At 44.1% G+C, this 23253-nt stretch overlaps 1 protein-coding gene across 1 annotated transcript in view; it reads left to right on the top strand.

Moving 5' to 3' along the window:
* The window catches only part of LOC138521860 (complement C2-like), a 261013-nt gene that overhangs the window by 215760 nt on the left and 22000 nt on the right, over positions 1-23253 (top strand). Inside the window, exon 16 of the mRNA XM_069635006.1 lies at positions 14262-14382. Coding sequence (XP_069491107.1) covers positions 14262-14382 — 121 coding nt within the window. The remainder of the gene's footprint in view (positions 1-14261; positions 14383-23253) is intronic.

Here is a 23253-nt window from a genome sequence, read left to right as displayed (position 1 = left end):
AAAAACCTCAATGTGGGTTTCTTTTCCAGAAGCAACTTACCCATACAAACAATTCTGTGACTATCAACAGAATAGAACGGAAACAAGACATTTCGTGACTTCTAAATTAAATTAAATAAGAAATACAAATTCTCAAAGTGGAACTGTGACCATTAACAGAATCCAGGAAGAACAACAGAACTCTTAAAGTGGAACTGTGATTAATAACAGAACCTAACTAAGGAAATTTTACACATCAATTCAAATCAGATTTCTGTGACTATTAACAGAATCCAAGGCAAAAAAGGAACCTCCTGAAGAACCGTCAGATACACAGACGGGGAAACACGTGTTGAGGAACTAAACTAAGAAGAACGTGGAATTAGATACCATCGGACAAAAATATTGCAAGACAAACATTGCAACAAATAGATAACGTAAATGCTAAATAAAGGCGCCATTTCAAAAATACAGAATTTGTTTTTTGTTTTCATTGGAAACTCTGGAAGGGCATTCAGTAGGTGCCCGTCCATTCCACAATTTAGCTTCACTGTTACTTCCACAGCAGAACTGGCTACTATTATTGAACAATCGAAGGCTACTAAATGCAAAGATGACCCTTGTGTGGCCATTATTATAAAAACCTTCCCACCCACATTGATTGAAGCTATCTGCAAGTTTGTTAACCTTTCTTTTGTTGAGCGTGTTGTTCCCCAGGACCTGAAAAGTACATGGGTTACGCCTATCCTCAAAAAGCCAGGACTACCAGTTGATATTCTGAATAATTACAGGCCAATCTCAAATAACCCATTCCTTTTAATATTTTTGGATTGGTGGTATATATGCAAATCGCCAAGTTTATGAACAAATTCCCTATTTTGAACTGCCACCAATCGGGTTTCAGGACAGGGTTTGGAACAGAGACGGCTCTTCTTGAATTAAAATCGAGGCTTCTGGATCGCATGGATAAGAATAAAGCCTCCATGCCGATGTTGTTGGATTTGTCGGCAGCCTTCGACCTGGTGGATCATTCCCTGAAGTCACCAGGTTGCGGGAGGTCACAAATTTCTCACCGATAGCAGCCCAATGGATTTCCTCCTTTCTCTGCAATCGAGAAAGCAGAGTATTCTTTAAGAAAGCAGAAGCTATGACCATCGATTTAAGATTTGAGGTACCGCTCGTGTATCTCACCTTGTTTATATAATATCTTCACAGCTCCTTTCTTTGCCCTGCTACCACAGGAGCGGGTGATATTTACAAACTATGCCGATTATACGCAGTGTGTCATCCCCGTCTCCGGAAATTATGACATAGATGAGGCACAGCTTAACAAAATGTACGTCTTGATCGAGAACTGGATGGTCCACAATAGACTTGTGTTGAACAAGGGAAAACTGAGTTTATGATTGTAAGCTCGCCCTATTTAATACAGAAACTGGGACCAGCATATGAGTGTTTTCATACAGGAGCCTCTAAAATAATCCCACTTAGGAAAGCCAAGACGCTGGGGGTCATCTCTTATCAGCACCTCAGCATGAAGACTCATGTTGGGAGTTTGGTATAGGCCTGTGCGTACTAGATCAAATTGCTGGCCCACCTTAGACCCCTTATTTCCCGGGCGAACGCAGAGACAATTGCCAGAGCGATTGTGAGAGCAAAAATTGACTACTGCTCCAGCCTGCTCGTGGGTATTAATACACCTGTTCGCAATAGGCCGCACGTTACCCAGAATGGAGCAGTACGGGTGGTTTTGGGTCTCGCCCGGAGAGACCATGTATCAGTGACAAGATGAGCATTACATTGGCTCTCGGTTTAGTCAAGTATCCGGTTTCGCCTACTTGTAATAATTCAGAAATGTAGGCAGGGAAAAATGCCTGCGTACCTTCAGGATCTTTTAGTTAACAAAACCCATGGAAGATCGCTTAGATCCAGCAATCAGGATCCTCTGATGATCCCTAGGTGTAGGACCGCGAAGATTTCAAAGGGAGCCTTTTACGTTGCTGCTCATAGGGCTTGGGATGACCTGCCCCTGGAATTAAGGGGCATTGATTCAACTGATGTTTTCAAAAGAAAATTGAAGACATTGTTGCTTGCCTAAGGTGATCTGGGTGTGCAGTCAAAAAAGTCGAAAAAATAAAGTCGAAAGACAAAAATGTCGAAAACAAAATGTCGAAAAAAAAAGTCGAATGTTTTATTTTGTTATTTATATGTATTTTTTGGGTTTAGTAAGTAAAAAAAGGGGTAAAATAAAAAAAAATAGAAAAAAGGGGGCTTGGGGGGAACCCCCCATTTCGAATAAAAAACGTAATGAAAAAGAAATGCGACTTTTTTTTTCAAATTTTTTTTTTCTACTTTTTGACTTTCGACATTATTGTTTTCGATGTAATGACTATAAACCGGTGATCTGATACTGTAATACTACTCCTTTCTGATCTGCCATGTTTGTGTAGCTTTTTGTGTTATGTTGTGCCCTTAAGCCTGCAGGTCCATGGCCTGCGCAATATAAATTCATTAAAAGTAAAGTAAAGTAAAGGGTAGGGTGACCAGATAAAAAAAAAGGGGCACGCCATAGACATAGAAGTAGGACTAAAGTAAATACAAATAAAACTGTAGAAATAAAACTGTAGTCCTACATCTATGTCGCTGGCCTGTTACGGGGCGGGGAGGGGGTGTGCTCACAGGCACACTCCTCATTGGAGGAGAGTGGCCGGGGCGGTGAAGGGGGAGGAAATGGGAGCGTGAAAACCATTTCACGTCCCCATTCGCGCAGGGACCTGATTTCGGGATTACGAAATCAGGTCCCAGCAAAAACAGGGAGCGTAGGCACTCACCATTGCAAACCTGGGACGGGGTTTTTAAAATTAAAAACTCCCAGGACAGAGGGTGATTTCCCGGGACTGTCCTGGGAAAATTGGGACGTGTGGCCCCCCTACCAAGGGGGCTGCACGGTTTTCACGTGCTTATGGGATTCAACTTTGACCACCGTTAGATAAGTGACTGCTGATTTGGGTGGTCTTCTTTTTCCTAATCCTGAAGTTGGGCCTTGACATTATCCAACCTGCGTTGTAGGGTTGCAAGGCCTCCAGATATTGATTCGTGCACTGCCGAGTCTACTGAAAAGCCCAGCACAGTCATCATCGAGCTCTTCTGCCCAGTCCAGGCCCTGGTCGATGACATCCTTTTTATTTCTATTTATCTTTCTTTTTTTATTATATAGATTTTTGTTATACCAGTCTTAGGGAAAATGTGGCTGAAAAACGTCTGGCAGGCACTCAGAGACGGAAAAAAGTTTCTCTTGTGTGGTGATTTGCAGAGGCCAGGCAGGACCCACTCTAAGACGGTGCTCGGAGCATTTGAGTAGAGGTTTGAGAGACGGAAGTGGGAGCACTGCAAAAGCACCCCGGGCTAAGTGCGTGAGTGCTCTGGATCCACCGCTGCCCGCTGAATGAAGTGCCCCGCCTACGCTGGAGGAATATCCCCCTATGCTGGTACGGTTCTCTGACCATCTGGCCCCGGCTCTTTTCGCAAAGGGGGTGGAGCGCCCCCTCGACTGAGGGGATCCTCCCTAGGCACCGACTGCACTTGCCGGTGATCGGCTTCATAACTGGCACACCGGCTGCGTGCGTCGATTAGAAACAAGCACTGTTCTGTGGAAAAAAAAAAACAGTCTGCAAAAGAAAGTTCCCAACGGTCGGTTGTGACTCTGAAATTGTAACGATCAGCGAGGTAATTACCTGTGCCCCGGCGTAGTGCGCAACTAAATATGCAAGTAAATACCTATCTAAGAAAAGTGAGAAAAATGAGACTATGTATCCGCTGCTTGAGCAGCAAGAAAGAGGAAGAGGGTGACCCATAACATCATAGTAGCAACATGGATCTTCTTGACTGTTAGATCATATGGTCTGATTATGGTTTGTTCTTTCATTTTCCCTGGTCATATTGGGAAATGTAGTTTGCATCTAAATTGATGCTTGGAAAACATTGCTGCTTAAGAAAAAAGAAAGAAAGAGGAAACATAATACTCGCGTCCGGTCTTCGCATAAATAGATGTGTTGTTAGTCTATTCTGCAGGAAGCGCGGAAATATGAACCTGTAGGGTAAGACCCAAAAATCAATACAAACGTTGTCCAATGAGTCAATAAGGTGCTTGGGAGCAAGAAATAAAAAATGTGTATTACATCCAACCGCGGTTGGGAACAACCAAAAACCATTCAACGAGCAATACGAAATGATGGTGTTTGTGTTTTATAGTAGAAAGTGGAGTGACATCAGAGAACATGGTTTCAGAGTACTTTGAAAGTACTGTTCGCTGATTGGTCAGCCAAGAGGGCTCTATAGGGGAATCTATACAATGCCTACCCCAATTGACATATCCTAACCTTTGTGGGCATTATATTAGCTACCTTTTAGTAATGACTTAATGATTGTACATGTTTGATATGTTTCTTGGCGCTTGATTGGTGGAGCTCCTTTGGCCTTCCTGGGCCAGGCCGCTTTGGAGACTGTTGACCAATGAAATTGTGAGGTGTGAACAGTGTGGCAACAATTGTATTGTGCGCATCCTGTTCTCATGAGCACTAAACGTTGGCACCATCTTACCGTTCTCACCTTTCGAGCTGTGTCAAAAGGCAGCATAATATTGCGCCTTCTAATTGGAAACATGTAACTCCTCTTCTTACTTTCTCATGGTTTGTGTGTATGACCTCATGAGATGTGCTCCTTGGCCCCTTGCTCTGGGACCATGCACCTGTCTGGATTTTGTGTTTTCTAACTGTGTATGGACGTATGATCTTGTTGCTAAAACCAGTTCTATAATTCACTGGTGTGCACTAATTCATGTACAACCTTCATTGCATCTTTGGTGTGGAGCTGATGTCTTTGGACTTTCCTTAATCCTGCATACTGAGCTCTCTTGGGGCTCCAGTGTATTTGTTTCCACTCCTGGGTGGATGTTTTCCCGTAGGGGGCAATGTGCCTCTTCTGTTTGAATGACTTTATCCTGTGCATATCTCTGCATCTGGCCTTGTTCCCACCAAAGCTGTAACTTTGTGTTTGGTAGTTCATAGGACACATATTAGTTATATGTTTCACTTGCCAAATGTGTGGAACTAGGTTGAAGCATTCTTATTCGCAGCCAATCCCTGCGCGGTATTCTCACCCTTACGCTCACGGAATCCGTTTCTGATAGCAATATCTAATTAAGTTATGTTCCCTTGACTTGTGCCCAGTGCTCCAGATAAGATTTTGAGGTGGGAGTATTTTACTCCCTATCTTTAAACGTTGAGAGTAAATGCAATTTCAAAGGAGTACGAACAGGATTTTGTCCTCCACAAAAGAGTAAAAAAGTAAGTGAAAATCCAGCCGACGCATCCGAAAAGTTAAAACTGTATGGAAATCATTATGCAGCAGCGCTCCACATCATCACAGAATAGCAGGTTTCTCTCGAATTAACAGATAAATCACAGCGTGCAGTAGAACAAACACCCTCTCACGAATGGAGCAGATGAGCACTAACACCACAAGCTTCCCTGCATGCAAAAAATAGGTACAACAGCAGCATAAAGATTTTAACGTTTCGCTCACACAGAACGGGTCATCTTGAGTAGGCGCTGATCGCAATTCACTCAAACAAACAGAACATTTGAATCAGGGCAACAGCAGTGCAAGCTGTCAACATGTAGAACAGGGGGATGGATCAGTGTAAGTTAAGCACTGGTAGGAGATACCCACACAGGTAAGGAATGGGTCTACAGAACAGGTGCAACATAGGCTTCAAAAGTAAATACTCCCCTCCTAATATAGAAAAGCCAGGCCATGGACCTTGGTCGATTATCCTGTCTTAAAAGTACAAGATTACCACAGTGAAGTTGGTCATAGCTGTACAGGTTCCCCTCACATAGAGTAGAAACTGAGTGGGATGGAACAGAGCAAGTACTCCCACACTGAACAAGTAAATGAAGGTCATCAAAAATGCAAGATATATTCACATTGAATGGGAACAGCATATGCTTTGCTGCAGAAAATCCACTCACAAAGTACTTGCCCAGCACAGGATAAAGTGATCGAAGCTCTCCCCACATAGACTAGGAATAGCATAACAGCACTGGGAGCACCACGCACATAGAACAGGAACAGTTAATTACCACTGCAGTGCAAACTCTTTGTAGATAGAACTAATATTTAATTGATGGCGATATAGGCAAACTCAGCTTCCGGTATTAGAAAAACTCCACATAGTAGGAATTTAGCAAACGTAAATACAACGAATTCAACCTTAGAACAACACATGGTTTGTGTACCATAAACCCTCTACAAAGGCCTGCAAATTTGATCACTTCTGTATATATTTTAATATTTAAGACACAAGCAGACCTGGCCACTTACACAGTAAAGCAAACATGACTTGTATTATGTGTTTTGAGGTTTGATAGCAGAATTGTCTATTGATGATTAATGAAAGCCCTCATTTACTGGAACTAGTAGCTCTTAATGGTTTGCCAGTTTTGTGCCAGTTTTGTGATACGATAGCGTAGAGAGGCAAGTGCTCAATGCTTAAATCGACATCTAATTCTCATTGTCAAATGTTGGCTGTCCCGAGTTAGCCATACACTCTACAGAAGTCAGCAAACTGACTATCAACTGAGCTAATAGTAATCAGAGTGCTTAGAAGTTGGAGGAATCCTGCATGAAGCACTACATACAAAATTAAATGCCTATCTGGATTACCACTACAGGTGCAAGTTTTGCCAAGTTTCTATTTCATTTGCAAATGCAACCATTTCATTGTTGTTTTGCAACAGCGCTTACACTGGCTGGAGAGCCTGATTTTGAATGTTTTAAGTGTAGTCTTAAAGATTTGAAAGAGGCTGTAATCCCTGTTATTGGTGCAATGACAATCACTCACCCTAGAGCAGGGGCCCTGCTGCCACTGACAACGTATAGTTCCATTTACCACGTTCACTCTAAGTTAAGGTTTAATGGACCCTTAAACTAGACATTGAATACTAATCTGTGCCCCAGATAAGGTGTTATGGTAAATGTATTTTATACACTGTTTCAACAAAATTAAATTGTAAGAGTAAAAATAATTTGCCTCAGCAAGAGTGTAAATACTATGCGACAAGCAAACAGAACATTGCAATGCATAACCAAAACAGGTGTGTAGCAAAGATGTCTGGTTTCAAACTAATTATTACATTTGTGGAAAATCTTCTCCTACACATTCATGTTTTGTACACACCACATAGATGCAACTTTATGAGGAAATGCACACAACCCAGGAACTGTGAAAAATACATTTGCAAGCATTCACTAAAAAGGCAACATGTGTTTGTTTAAAGCATGCTTCCCAATAGTAACTACGTTGTCCATCTCATTACTTCAACAATCCTAAAATGCTAGGAAAATAAATATGCATGCAAAATGCCACTCTCCTCCAGACACAAAACACAGCAGCAGCTGAAGAGAAAGAAACCCTTTTCATCTCTGTGTGCGGACAAGCTCAGAGCACAGGGCTTGGAGAAAAATGACTGAACTGCTCCATCATGGCCTGCAGTTTTATCCATGCAGATAAGAATCAAAGCATGTGTTCTGGCTTCTGGCAAGTCACCTGCCCTTTCCAGTGACCTCTGCTCTCAATTGGTGCGAAAAAAGTTATGCATAGAAAGATAAAATGTGTCATATTTGGAAGATGGTAATGCATAAAAAGGCCTGGTATGACATTTATCTGGAGGCTTGTGTATTTATGATAAAATGTATATATTTCGAATTACCAATTTATTTATGTTATCTTGGAATCACATCAATTTGAATATATTTGAATGTGATGAAACATGTCTTTGAAACTTGGACTTGACTGATTTGTGGAATATGCTTGGAATTGGACTGTTGGAATACTCAATTGGGAGATTCTTTATAATGCATAGAGGTTGTTGGCAGAGTGTAGCCATGTTCCAGGTAGCGTCATATCAGACATTTCTTACTCATTGGTGAGATCCATGCGGGGGGATTGCATACAGTTTGCACCGAAAATGTGTTTAAATTACAGAAGGTTAGTTAAATATCGTTGATAACTAATTTATTGTACATACCCACTTTATTCCAACACTGGCGCCAAGCCCTTTCCAGTTTTCATGGGGTTGGCAGCACAACCTTTTTCTTTGTAAATTGTATACTTGAAATTTCGACAGGCTTTGCACTGGATATGATTGCATTCCCAAGCTAGGCAATGACGGCAGATCTGTCGCTCGTCTAACCAGGAGAACCAGTCTTGTCCATGAGCGGAACTATTGAGTTGGCAAAAAAGGTTTGCTGTATTTTTCAGAAAACATGGCTGATGTCATTACCTAAAATAACAGAACTGTGCATTCATTTCGGATTTCAATTTGAGTGGAGACTGCCGCTTCTTTGCTCTTTTGTGAAGTCCTCTTGAAAGATTTCTTTCTGCATCTTCCTTCTGTGAATCAAACATTGGCAGGAATACAATAAGAAAGTCCACGAGGGGGAACGCTGTATCAATCACAGAAGGTATCGCAAGGGTGGAAAGTTCAAGGGTTAAGCAGTGGCATTCAACACGGGTCAGGTGTGCACTTTGGATGTTTGAATCCCAGCTGCATAGACTAAACCATTTTGAAGTAAATAATATAACATTCATTGTCAGTGCTCCAGATAAGATTTTGAAGTCAGAGTATTTTACTCCCTATTTTTTAAAGATGGGAGAAAAATGTTTTTTTAGGGAGTAAAAATGTAATTCCAATTACCAATGGGAGTATTTTATAAGCAGGTAAAAAATGTTTCACTGGAAAACGGAAATGTTTTGTAATAATTATTCCTTTGCACCTAGTTATTCATACACATTAAAAGAGTCATGTTTACCTCTTCCTATCAGGCAGTAATAATAGTAGTTTCTTCCTGTGGTACCATGTGCACTACTGCTCCAAACATATCCGTGGAGCTTTGTGGGTGAAAACAGGAGCACAAGGTTCTACGTGTCTGTTTCCTATTTTCTGTTGGGAGTATTTTTACTCCCTATTTTTATTTTTTGGGAGTATTTATCTATTTTTAGGGAGTACAAGTTGACGATGCGCCCTAATCTGTAGTGCTGCTTGTGCCTGGGAAACAGTTTCACCTCCTACTCTTAACCAATCGCTGGCCGACTTTTCATAGTGTTCAAGGCTGCTGGCCTTGCCAACACGTTCCTCATGTGGGGACTGGAACTGGATGCCTTTTGCTGTTTAAAAGCTAGCCATGATGTTTTGAGGTCTACCATAGTCTAAATGGCCTATGTGTTACCTTTAATTTTGAGGCCTACACTATGTTTTATGTACTTATAAAGTGTTAATATGTACATATATATATCGTGTATCACCTCTGCACTCTTCGTGTTTTCTAATGCACACTCATATAACTGCTTGAAGTTTTTCTTATTCCTTTTGGTATTTGCTGACGCGTGGTGTTTGTGCATGCATGGTTTGGGCTAACCTCTGCCTCTATGTTACTCTGTCGTTTCTATGCTTTGCATGGCTTAAGGCTTACCTATAAATGCACCTATTTGTGTGTGTGTTTCGCTGGCTACTATCGCTTCTATTTCTAAGGGAGCTAGCAGAAAGGCTAGTGCATTGTGCATGTCGTCTGGATCTGTTACTTCCTGCTCTCTCTAAGAAATGCTCACTCTTCTGGCTAAAGTGCTCTCTGCCTCTTGGGGCCTACTCACTTGGACCTATATTTGCTTGTGCTAAACTGGCTCTCAACGTGTGACTACCGGCTACTTGTTTCTTACCCCCAAACTATATATGTGTGCCTTGCTATTCCTTATTTATCTCTCAGTGAAGGGATATGGTGGAAATGACAGTGTGATCTGCTTGCGCTCTAGACCTTTGACCTTTGGTTTAGGCTAAGATTTTATGTTTTTTTAAAAAACTTATGTCTCCTCTCAAGTGTGGGATGTATGACGTTCAGCCCAACAAACCCATCACCCAGATAGTACAATGTTCAGTTTCCAGGATTTGTATGGCTGCCTAACTGGGCGTGGAGCTATTTGTAAAACCCTTTAAGACATTTTATAATAAAATAGAACACGTGTGAAGAAATTTTCTTGTAAGCCGTTATGGTAGCCAAATTAGCTCCCATGCAAGAGTACTACCATAACTTTGTGTCAGGTATATTGATCCATCCCCCTGTCTGCCATCATATGCAGAATGTATTCCATTTAAAGGCATACCATGTTCTTGTGGATGAACACTGCACCACTGTCATAATGTAAATACACATCTGAGGTACATTTAGCTTTCCATATTATAAGTGGGCAGGAGCCAAGCTGTGAGGCCAGTAATGGAGCGTTTGGTTAGCACTGACTACCTCCTGTCTTCATTAGGAGGTCCTGTCTTCATGTCAGCCTTATGTGTAGTGATATTGCCAAGTGCAACATATTGTGCACCTCCAATGTATTGTTAATGCTGGACATATGCACAGTGTTGCAGCTTCTGCTTCTCTTTATTTTGTGATTGTCTGAAGTATTCGAGGCATGCTTTGTAAATTCTTAAAAATCCAACTAGAACTACATGGCAAGTTCCTTAGTTTACATACTCGACCTAAAAGAAATGTACTCGCCCCATGGTGATGGGTGACAAAACCTTTACATGTGTTCGCTATAAAATGGTGCATGTCACCAAACGCACACTTCATATTTGGTGCAATGCTGCCAGCCAAAGGCCAGCCATGCACAGTGAAACTTATATTTGTCATTTGCTGCAAAGTTTCTATGTAGTACATGTCAAATAAAGGTTTGCAACATCCTCGTAGTCGCCAGGAAGGCCGAGTACCATGCAACTTATACTCAACCCTTCATAAAATCTCCTCACCAATGCAAGTGTGTGAGTAGATTTTGCAAGCCCTGAGAGGAATCACAGGAAAGGCATACGGTAACCCTTCTGACTACAGTTTAAAGAGCATTGTCCAGCGAGTTGGGTTCAGATCATCTGGATGCCAAGGCATTTTGCTTTGATGTAGACGTCTACACTTGGTGGCCCCGATTTTGTGAAAATATACAGCAAAACTTTACTGTTGAGCACCAACTGATGCTCTTCCATTTAAAGTGATGGCTCTTGCATATTTTGCTCATGGGAGATCTACTGCTCAGGGCTTCCTGCTTCTCACTGTTGAGGGGGTCGATGGTGTCAAGCTTCTTCCTTGTGGGTCACTACCTGCCATACAAGCATGGTAAGCAGCATGTACAATTACAATTAGCAAGCAGCATGCTAATGGATCCCTATGGTGTCTGCCTGCTTTATGCTGGGGCATAATGCCGGCAGACCCCAAAAGGATCCCCAGCATTTGCACTGACATGATATGATATGATATGGCATTTATAACACGCCTATACACAAGTGTTTCAAGGTGCGACGAGGCAAGGGAGGGGGAACAGGGGAAGACAGACAAAGATCTTACTAGGCCCAGTGTAATTCAGATCGCGCAAGTGCATGGGAAGGGAGAAAGGGAAAATTGCAAGGGGGAAGGGAGGGGGGAAAGTGCAGTACATGGGATAGTAGAATAAATAAGATAGTAAACGGCCAGAGGTGGCAAGTGCAAGGTAAGTGCATACGTAAGTGCTGGTAGGGGGACTGTAGGGATACAGAAAACAGTCCCCAGGTGCAAGGGTTGCTGGGGAGGCAGTGCAGGTGTGCAACTGGTGGGGCCTGGTCCCGGGATCAGAAGGGTGGCCAGGTAACCAGTTCAGTATCAGCCAGGAATTCAGCAGGGGAGAGGGTGAGAGAAAGCAGAAGCAAAGAGGAAGGTTTTGAGGTGCTTCCGGAACCGGAGATGGTTCTCCTCAAGTTTAAGGGAGGTAGGAAGGCTATTCCAGAAGAAGGCCCCTGCCGAAGAGAGAGATCTACCACCAACTCATTGCTTGGAGAAGCGACTGACCCTGAGGGAGTTGGAGGCGGATGAGCGAAGAGCTCGAGAAGGAAGATGTTTAGGAAGAGAGAGTTGAAGGTATTGCGGCCCCATGCCCCAGAAGGCCTTGTGGACAATGCAGAGGGTTTTGAACTTAATCCTCGCAGCCACTGGGAGTCACTGCAGAGATTTCAGTCCTGGAGAGATTCGATCCCGGGGCTTGAGGCCAAGGACAAGTCTCGCAGTCCTGTTCTGGATAAGTTGCAGCGGCCAGAGAGTAGAGGCAGGCAGTTTTAGGTAGAGGCTGTTACAGTAGTCCAGCCTGGAGAGAACCAGGGCTCTGGAGACAGTGAGCTTCTGGGGGAAGGAGAGGAAAGGAAGAATACCTCTGAGGAGGTGCAGCTGGTAGTGTGACTTCTTAGAGACGTCAGAGATGTGAGTAGAGAAGGAGAGTGTGGAGTCGAAGATGACCCTGAGGTTTTTAGCCTTGCAGGTGGGGGCAGGAAGAGGGCCAAGAGAGGCCGGCCAGAGAGCTGCAGGGAAGGAGAGAGTGGGTGTGCCGATGAGAAGAATCTCAGTCTTACTGGCATTAAGGCAGAAGGCTTAAATGCTGGAGTATTTGTATGGTGGAGACGAAGTGACCGGCGGAAATGCAAGTTGCGTTCTGCCCCGCCTCTCTGCCATACAAGTGATTGAAAATGTGGCGAGGCATGAATGGAAGGCATTAAAGCCTTGCTCAAGGCTTTTTTACGGCTTTCATTCATGTTACGCCACAGTGGAAAATTAGCTCCATTGTGTTTCAGCTGCACGGAAGTATAACTTTGCCCTTCAATGGTTTACAAAATCCTTCATCAGGACAGACATAATTACAGAAATCTCAAAAACGTTGTAATCCCACTTGGCATAATGCCAAATGTAACGTACATGGACTCAAAACTACACATCGGGACCATGCAATCATCTACATGCATTCTTTATTTTCGGGCAGTCTTTTCCAGGCTTCAGCTTGTAAATGCTTAATTCCTGCAAAGTCAGGGTGTAGTTGCCCGCTTACTCTTCCTTGTAATAGCTATGTATCCTGAAGATGCTCCACCTACTCATGTGCAGAAAGCGCGGGGCACTGCATGCTCCCGTGCCGCTGCTCCATTTCCCAGATTCACAGGTTATTGTGAGGCTGACATTACCCACTGCTGATCATGATCTCCTGCCATGGTGAACCCTGCAAAAAGCCCACAACATTCCTGGTGTTTTTTAATTCTTTGCAATCCCTGGGGCCAAGAAGTACTCGCGGAAGCTTTGTTTGTTTGTTTATTTGATATGGCGCAGCCGAGACCGGGAGGTATTGGGCGCAAGCATTACAAGGACACTTATCAGCTTAGTTACACATTGTTATAAATATACAAGATTTACATGCACAGTATTTATATACAAACCAGGCTTATATACAGGTTATAGTACAGACATAGACATCAGTTCAATTGACTGTAGTAGGTGATCAGGTTACTGAGAGAAGAAGTTAGAGTATCTGCTGGTGGTGGGATGGCATATATGCGGATGGCGGGAGGTATGGTGCGCTGTCTGGGTAAGGGAGGTACCTCTGGCGCTGGGTTTAGGCATGATTGGACCATAGCCATGCTAGGAGTTTTCGCCTGAATGCGGGGTAGGGTTGGTCGGTTCTAAGCTCAAGTGGGAGTTCGGTTTCATAAAGGGAGACCGACCTCTCCTCACTTGGTTTGTGTGGTTCTCTTCCTGTTCAAAGTAGATTGTCAGTATCCCAAGCGTGTGCATTTAGAATGTGTGTCTGTACAGCGAGAGAAGTGAGAGAGAGGGGAAATGAGAGAGAGAGAGAGAGAGAGAGAGAGAGAGAGAGAGAGAGAGAGAGAGAGTGTGTGTGTGTGTGCATGTGTTGTCTGTAAGTAAAATGTCATTTTCCCTCCAGTATCTGTTCCCTTCTACTGTTTCCTACCTCTCCCTTCCTTTATTGCTCATTCACTCCTTTTCCAGCCTCTTTTGCAAATATCCATTTATAAATATAGATCGACCATTGTCTCTGTTGCTTTGTCATGCTTTGTCCCTCCTGCTCTGCTGCGGCATCTTACAATTGCTTCATCGTTCCTTCTCTATCTTTGCTTTCATGTTTGTCTATTTTCCTCGCCTCGCCTTCTCTTCTTCTTCCTTTCATCACTCTTTCTCATCATGATAATGTCCTCCTGCACCTGCCCTGGTCATCCCTTCAACGCTTATCCTTCTCGAGTTTCCAAACCCTCATTTCAATGTCACCTCCCTCTTGTTGTGTCACTGCCTCATCTCTCCATCCACCCTGCCAGTCCTGTTCCCTCTTTCTGGCCCAGATTAATCATTTCCCCCTTTATCTCTCTCATCTGTAACAGAGGGATGCCTGCACTAATGGCATCAAGGCCTGGCCCGGTTTTGAAAACATAGACATCTCCAAAATGATGCGGCCGAGGTACCTGTGCTCACAAAGCATCAAAGGATCAGCCACTTGCAAAGGTACGTGACTGTCTCTAGGGCCAGAGAACAACAACCAGCAGCTGGATGAGACTGAAGGCCTCATCACCAGAAACGGAATGACTGCCACTTTTACTGCACCACCAAATTCCCACGTTATCACCTGCAGCATATCCTCCAAAACCCCCAGGGAGTCTTATGGGAGCCTATGAATGGGGCTAACACTACAGTACTACCACTCCTAATCTGATGGATTCACCGCCCAAACCAGTGGTGTTCATGGTAAATGAGCATGGCGGTGGAAGTGTTGGGTTTATTTGACCTAAAACATTTGAGCTAATCACCTTTGATCAAATTTATTTTACCTTTTTTTCGGTCTACAACACGGGGTGTCCCTCTGCAACCTCCCTCCCCACTACCCCTCAACGTAATCTGTACCCTTACCCACCCCCATATATACATTCAATTAAGTTTGACTGAGAAAAAGGTCAAATGTTTCTAGGTCAAGTATGCTAATACCCGATGGAAACAGGTTAGGTCGAAATTACCTAAGTAGAAAAGTCCTACTACCAAAAGTCCGACCCCCATTTATTCGCATATGTATATGTGGGGGTGGTGGTGTAGAGTTAATAAAAATGTATAGGTGTAAGGTGGGGGGTTGTGAGGGGTCTCCCCCCACATATATATATAAGCGAAAAAATGAAGAAAAAAAAACAAACAAAAATACAAACTTTTGGTGGTCGGACTTTTCAACTCGGTTATTTCACGCAGATCCATGGAAACACATCCATACATGTAATGATGCCCTGTGTCTTTCCCAAGCATCAACTCCAGTATCACTTTCCTCTCCAAGAATCCCCCAACAGCCGCTGTATGATCTGCACATGGTTCCCCTAACTCATAGCCTCCTAGTCACAGAATGAGAAAGTAGCTAGCAGCTGTGTGTTCTGAGAAGAGGTTTAGCATCCTGTGAGTCCCCAGGTGCCTTTGCGACTTCTAAGCCCTTACCTTACGCCAGATAGCCACAATCTTTCGAGGCTGACAGCCACGCCTCTGGTAAAGAGACGCCCCTCATCCAGACTGCACCCCAGGGAAAGTCTGCCCAGTAACCTCATTTCCTCTTTCCACGCGCTCTTTGGGTGGCTGCAGAAACTCCCTCCTGCAAACATACATATGTAGAAACAAAAAGCCAAAAACTAACCATCATTATGAGTAAGGCAGTGCGGGAATAAACAGCTGTAACGTGGTGGGAATTCCATTACGATCGCATTTCGGCTGCATTACCACACCGCTGTGCTATGAGTTTCAAGGTAAAGTGAAGGATAGACCTCCAGCAAAATCCTGGAGGTAAATCTTCAATTTTACCATCAAAATTCGTTGGTGACCCTGCAGAAATCCCTATGGAGTCCTATGGACTCCAAAAATGAGAATTTATGTTATGTTATGTTATTTGGCATTTATATAGCGCTCTATATAGCATTGGTATGATCTCAAAGCGATTGTGGGTTGAACGCCGTTGGGGACCGTAGTCCAGGTCAGTCGAGAGAGTAGGGTAGTATAAGGTGTTTGGGTGCACTCAATATGTGTGCAGCCAGTGTGATTTGCCTGATGGTAGCTGCATCCCAACACTAGCTGCAGTGGTAGTGAGAGATCAGTTGAATGTGTGCAGTCTGGTGGTTGGTCTCAGAGACTGCACTCTGCCAGCATTAGGCCTGTGTAGGACATTTATGTGTGCAGCTAGGCCAATTTTTTCGTGGGGTTCCAGCAAGATGTTGAGGTGTTCATGGAGTATTGTTTGTATGTGTACAGCTAAGCGGAAATTGATCGAGGGGTATAGCTGCGCTCTATTGTGTGTTGGTGTGAAGTAGAGAGTGGGCATAGCAGTAGGAAAGGTGAGTGTCTGGAGTCGATGATTTACTCTTAGGAGCCCACTGTTCCAGGATTACATTCTGGATGAGCTGGTAGTGGTCGTCCTCATGTTTCACGGAAGCGGGACTCTAAGGTAGATTCATAGGTAGGACCGGAGTAAGTTATGGTTTGCTTGGTCAGTGGGTCATTATTGTTAGGCTCAGCACTATGCGTCTCAGGAGCCCATTTTCCGGGTATCTGGTTGTGGTTTATAGTGGGTTGCAGGGTAGGTCTAAGCAGGATACTTTGTTATAGGACAGGAGATATCTCGTGCCAGCGTAGTCACACTGAGGCAATGGTGCTAAAGGACAGGCTGGACATTTGTCAGCCGGCTGTAACATTTGTCAGCCGGCTATCATTACTCTTCAATGTAATGCCGTCAAAGTCGTGATTCTAGATGTTGGTGGGTTACTAATCATGGTTTACGGAAAGAGGCATGTTTTTAGAGCTTTGCGGAAGGCCATGTAGTCTTGGGTGTGTCAAATGTGCAGAGTGAGTGAGTTCCACAGAGTTGGAGCCAAGGTTGAGAAGGCAGACCCTCCAATCCTTGGTGAATTGGAGGCTGGAATCACTAGTAAGAGGGCAGTGCTTGGCCTTGGGGTGCGTGATGGGTGGTAGGGTGTAATCTCCTTTTGTAGGTATGCTGGGCTTGTCATGTGCACTGCTCGGTGGGTAATGCATAGGATTTTGAAAGTTGCCCTTCGTCCAACAGGGAGCCAGTCAAGGGTGCGGAGAGCGGGGAGATGTGATCCTTGTGTCCCAGAGCAAGAAGGAGTCTGCCAGCAGCGTTTGGGCTCTTTGGAGTTTGTTAAGTTGGTATGCCAATGTGCCAAGGTATAAGGAATTGGTATAGTCCAGTCTCGACATATCAATGGACATAATAGCTGCAATTCTGTTGGGGTAGGTGAGGTAAGGGAAAAAGTGTCTTATGAGTTTGGGATGGTAGTGACAGGATTTTTTATACATTATGGATCTGATGGGAGAAGGTTTAGCCCGAGTCCATAGTGCAGCCAAGGATTACACTGTACTACCATCACATTAATCCTGCGATAAATCCGCTGTGCCAAGTGGTGGTAACGGTAATCGAGTTTGGTGGTATTTTGGCAGATTTTCCACCAAATACTGCCAAAGTTGTAATGAAGCCCCAAGTTCATCTGGACCCGACACTTTCCAACCTTCTGTCACACATAGAAACTCTACTTTATCCCCTGTTTTAAGCAGCATACACAGATCATTGAGCTCAATAATCAGCAAAAAGAGGCATTCACGTCCGGCTGCCAAATAAATCAGCCACACTCCCCTGCCCATTCCAGCAGTGCTCGGGTGGGCCGTGATGTTCATGTGGCCCATGACGGAGACTTCAAAAGGGGTGTCTTCTTTATGAAGCTGCATACTGAAGACCAGCGGAAATTCTCCCTGAATACTGAGGGGGAGGTTTGTCATCTTGGAAGCAAAGCTGAAAATGATTAAGCCAAGGATTGCATACAATGAGATGGATCTTGCAGGATTAAAAAAAAGGCTGTTGGAAAGCCTTAAGAGTCTGCAAAATACCAAAGGGGCAATCTGGAGGGTGCAAAAGAATTCCAGAACTAAGCCTAGAATGCTATCAAGGAACTAGAATTGGGTTCGAACATTTGGAGAACCGATAAAGTTGAGGGTTTTGGGTTTCTCCTGCTAGAACATGCTGAGGCCCTATGAGATATACTCAGTCCATCCTGGTAATGACAGTGTTGATGGATCATGACCAAGAAGCAGTGGAAGTCCTGAATGCGGAGCGTCTCTCTACCAGAGGCGCGCACAGGGTGTGGTGCTGACAGTCTACAGACATTCCAAAGAGAGGGAGATGGCCCTCCAGGAAGTGGCAAAGCAGAAGGAAGTGACATGTAAAGGTCCTAAGGTACTGCTGTTTCCCGATCACTCTACAGAGATCTAACTGAGGCGTGAAAGGGTGCTCGGGTTAAGGAAAGAGTCCAACATGTTGGGGTGGAAGGAAACATTGTGGTAACCAGCAAAATTGAGAGTGATGTATGTGGGGACAGGCAAAGGCAGTTGAAGCTTTGTATGGGGGCAGAGATGTCACAATTTGCTGGAAGGGTGGGTTGAAACAGCTATGCTTCTGGTGGGTGAACCAAGTACTCAAAGATATCTGGTTCAGTTGGGATGGCGGGGATGGGGGGCAGTCAGTGTTGAATAGAGGACTTTTATTACCGCTTAACATACATTATGGGGTGGCACTTACTAGTCATTTTTACCTTACCGCACCCCCCCTCCTCTTTCATCGTTCCACTATCACCCCCTAGTTCTATACACATGTCAATCAGCGCAAATCCTTTTTCACACTGAGGAGTTCTTGTTAGGGGAAACAAGTTGGTGGTTTTATTGCAGTGTTGTACTGTCGTGAGGTTTTTGCACTGTTCTGTGCCTTTTTGTTCAACAGAATTGTGGAAGCTGGAGATGACACTTATATTGTCACTAAATCTTTTTCTCTAACTGGCCACATAATCAGTCTGAGCTTCCTTCACAGCCCCAAATGCATTGTTACTCCTTTGCAGGTGATCTCACACTCGATTCCGATTCCTTTTCCCATCAAGAAGTCAAACAGGCCTCTTATCCCTACCCATCTACATCTCATGGTTTGATATCATACCCAGAATTCCAAGGGAAAAACAGGGCCGGCTGAAATTAGGAGATCTAATTCTGGAGGAAAGAAACCAGGATGAACTCTGAGACCCAGTGAGAAACACAGAAGACAGGAAGTCGATGTTTGGGAGCAGAACAGAAAGGATGTTGATGCTGCCTGCAATCCTGACCCTGATACAGGCAGTAGGAAGCCTTGGGAGTGCAGAGTCTAACCACTGCTTCAGAGCCTAAAAAGAGGCTGATGAGAGTTGCACCCCTACCCTGAATCAGTGACAAGTCGTATGGAAGCCTGGAGACTGCAGAGTTCCACACCTCCCCTAATGTTGTGAAGAGGCGGATGGAAGCCTGGAGACTGCAGAGTTCCACACCTCCCCGAATGTTGTGAAGAGGCAGATGGAAGCCTGGAGACTGCAGAGTTCCACACCTCCCCTAATGTTGTGAAGAGGCGGATGGGAGCCTGGAGACTGCAGAGTTCCACACCTCCCCTAATGTTGTGAAGAGGCGGATGGGAGCCTGGAGACTGCAGAGTTCCACACCTCTCCTAATGTTGTGAAGAGGCGGGTGGAAGCCTGGAGACTGCAGAGTTCCACTCCTCCACTAATGTTGTGAAGAGGCGGATGGAAGCCTGGAGACTGCAGAGTTCCACACCTCCCCTAATGTTGTGAAGAGGCGGATGGAAGCCTGGAGACTGCAGAGTTCCACACCTCCCCTAATGTTGTGAAGAGGCAGATGGAAGCCTGGAGACTGCAGAGTTCCACACCTTCCCTAATGTTGTGAAGAGGCGGATGGAAGCCTGGAGACTGCAGAGTTCCACTCCTCCACTAATGTTGTGAAGAGGCAGATGGAAGCCTGGAGATTGCAGAGTTCCACACCTCCCCTAATGCTCTGAAGAGGCTGATGGAAGCCTGGAGAAGGCAGAGCCTGACGCTTACTTGGACACTGTGAAGATGCAGATGAGGGTCATGAGTCTCGCTATGAATCCTGCATGTGTATGTAGACTAGAGAACCTTGAGGCTGTTTGGACTCACTAAGGAGAATTAAAACTGTTCACACCTTTCCAATTAAAAGTTGCTCATGCATTATTTGACTTATCCTATACTCTGAGATTTGTCACAATCGACAACAAACTAGCGCTTATTCATTACATTCTGATCCTAGTTCTATAAAGGAGCAATCCTCTCAAGGAAGGTGGAGCTGTGGAACATAGGAATACTAGTCAAAATAGAAATTATTATTCCAGATGGTATAATCACGTTGTCACTGTTTTGAGACCATGAATTGGCCAATAAGCCTGAGGGTCACCTGGGGAGGACTAATGGTGGTCTTACTTAGGATGCCTGAGAATTTGAAACCCAGAATGTATAGACAAGCAAGGGTTTCTCAAGACACCTGGTTCACCTTTGGATAGGGAAGCTGAACGCTCAGATTGTACCCTGTACAATGAGGATGGGCAGATTCAGAATACGGGATAGCACAAAAAAGCAATATTAAAAAATAAATAAGGTCTTACCAGGTCCTCATAAAATAATCCCACACAGGGAAAGATCATAAAATGGTACTTTAGCAAAGCTATGGGTAATAAAAGATATCCGAGTACAAAGCGATCACTCTTCTTAGAACAATACCAAAAATAGGACTTACATTTAAAATATATTCCACTATTGAATGCAGTTTAAAAAAAAGCAGTTCAGCACGTGTTCCACTGAACACTACAGGTAAGCGTAAGCTACACAATACTCTTTAGCTATCTAAAACGGTATAATAGGTTATTTATAACGCGCTTAATACCCAGATGTTGTTAAGCGCGGACCCGGTGATCGAACTCCTGGTGCGCCGTGTCATCTTGCTTCCAAGGCGAGCACGTTGCCGCTGAGCTACCCTCCCGAGATCTGCAGACTAGTAGTCTCTTACAAATGATATCTAGTTTGGAACAGTTCAGATCTCAGATGACTGGCAATGTATTTGCTCAATAGGATTTACAGGAAATTACAATTTGCTACAAATGGTGAGCCTATGTAGTGATAGCTCACCAGATGCGCGATGGCAAGCAGATTTTTTGGGTATCACCTTGATAATAACTTATGCTCCCCAGAGAATATTAAAGACACTGCAAAGCACATTATAATCATTCATGTTACTTATCAGCTATGCGTTCTTTGGCACAATGCATGGGTGTACCATTAACCAAACGGTCCAACCACTATTTGGTCAACCAATATGCAGGGATCTTGGGTGCTTCACCTAATCCATATCAGAACTAACATTTAATTGCTAATTGCCACCTTTGGTACTCAGCAAGGTGTCATAAGGAATAACCTCTGTCAAGTATGACAATTAGCTCATTCTTGCTGAATTTCAGTTTTTAATTTTCTTTTTTCTTTTGATTTTGTTTGCTCTCTTACCTGTCCCCAACCATGACCCTGGTATGTATGTGTAATTCTCATGTATACAAATTATATTGTCAACACACACTGGTATAATTGATATTATATTAACAATGCTCAATTATCAGCCTTGAAAAAGACCCTGTGTTGAAACACGTGTCAGCTGTGATCGGAAGAAAGCAAATTATAATAAATGTTATTCATGACTATGTACTAAGTGTACAGACCTATCTGTTGATCATACTTGAATGTGATGGAAATGCAACTGGCAAGCGCAATTTACAGTCACTAGTAGTCTCTTAGATATGGGACTTGGACAGTGAGCTGAGTTGCTATAATTCCACGTCGGGGTAAGCTCACCGTCCCCATTCAATTGTCCATGAAGCAAGGCAGTCGATGGAAAAACAGACGAGTCAAAGATGTACTCCTGGGGCAAAGATGTAGTCTCGCACAAAGAGGTACTCTCGGGGCAAAGATTTGCTCTTGGGACCTTCCTAGGACTTTGCAGCAATGTCGCACCACCCAAATCAATGGTATAAAACAGTGTACATGAAAACCAGGACAGCGCTTGCGCTGACCACAAGGCTGAAGGTGTTCTTGACAGGATACAACCAGTTCTCAAATATGTAGAATATTAGAGTGCGCGTCAAATGCTATGTGTTGCAATTCCTCAACTATCACCAGACGAGAAGCTCTGCAAGGTCTGCTAGGACAGTACTAGTTGCTATGCAGCAGCAAATCTCCACCTGCTGGGAACCTTATAGACAACAAGGCTTGTGCCCCAAAAAGGCAGTATCCAATGTTGCTGGCTCGCGGAAGATTGAACTTATGAGAGGCTCTTCCCTAAAGCTATCGGAAAGACAACTGGTTCCAAACAATGCCAACGATGGGCGCTCCACAGAGTAGGCCTTTGCACACGGGCGGGAGGCTCACAGCACACCGGTCTTGCAAGGACTCCCCAGGATAGCACTTCAAGGTGTTTATGAGATAAGGCGTGATTTCCAAAGAGGGTACACCTACACCTAAGGGTCTCGAAGGCTTCTTGGCGGAGGGTAACATGGGCTGATAAGAGAGTCTGATGATCTGGACGCTAGCTAGTGCAGGAGGCCACGAGTAGTCAAGGAGCATGACCATGAATACAGGACTATTCCTAGCCCTGATATAGGCGCTGGGCAGACCAATGCTGGATGCACTTGTCTCCACTTCAAGCAACGCCTAGGGGAGCGGGGCGAGCTATTCCAGTGGTAGACCATTTCCAGTCTAGAGTGGGATCCATGCGTATTGCAAACAGGGAACATCATACACTTAGATCATCAGCAAGCTTGCAGCTAAGCTGAGAGTAAACATTGCTTTCATGTGGGGGATACCCTACAGGGTGGGATACCCAAGCTGTCATTCCAGTTCCCACTGGATGATGCAAGATCGCCCCAACAAAGTGTCATTCAGCCCCTGGACACATTGTAAAGACAGATCCTACACACAAAGTCAAGGCATTTCGACAATTTTAACAAACGTTTTATCTAAATTGTAGGAAAGATGGTATCCAATTCAAACAGGCATTGTACACAAAGTACATCTAACAATTTAAAAAGCAGAAATACTGTTTTTCGCTGCTTGTACTTCTGTGTCTATGTATCTTTCTCCACTTGGCCTCTCTCTTTGGGATCAAGAACAAAGCATTGGATTTATTTTTGACAGCAAGCTTTCTTAACAGGAGCACATTTGCTCAGTTGTTCGTATCTGTCAGTTTCAGCTTTTTAACATTCAGAAAACGTGTCATTTATTGACTTTATCTTCTACACTTCTTCAAACACGTATTTATTCAATTTCAGAATTTTATCAAAACACTTCCTAGAAGGCTGTGCCCAAACTGATTCAACAATGCAGTGGCCCTACTTGAAATGGACAGAATGATCCAGTACAGACAAGTCATAAACAAAGCTGGAACAAAGCGATCGATAAAGGACACATCCAATGTGTC

This window comes from Ambystoma mexicanum, chromosome 13, assembly GCF_040938575.1.
Source record: "Ambystoma mexicanum isolate Mex_15411 chromosome 13, UKY_AmexF1_1, whole genome shotgun sequence".
NCBI classification, from domain to species: Eukaryota; Metazoa; Chordata; class Amphibia; order Caudata; family Ambystomatidae; genus Ambystoma; species Ambystoma mexicanum.
This window is presented reverse-complemented; position numbering and strand designations above follow the sequence as displayed.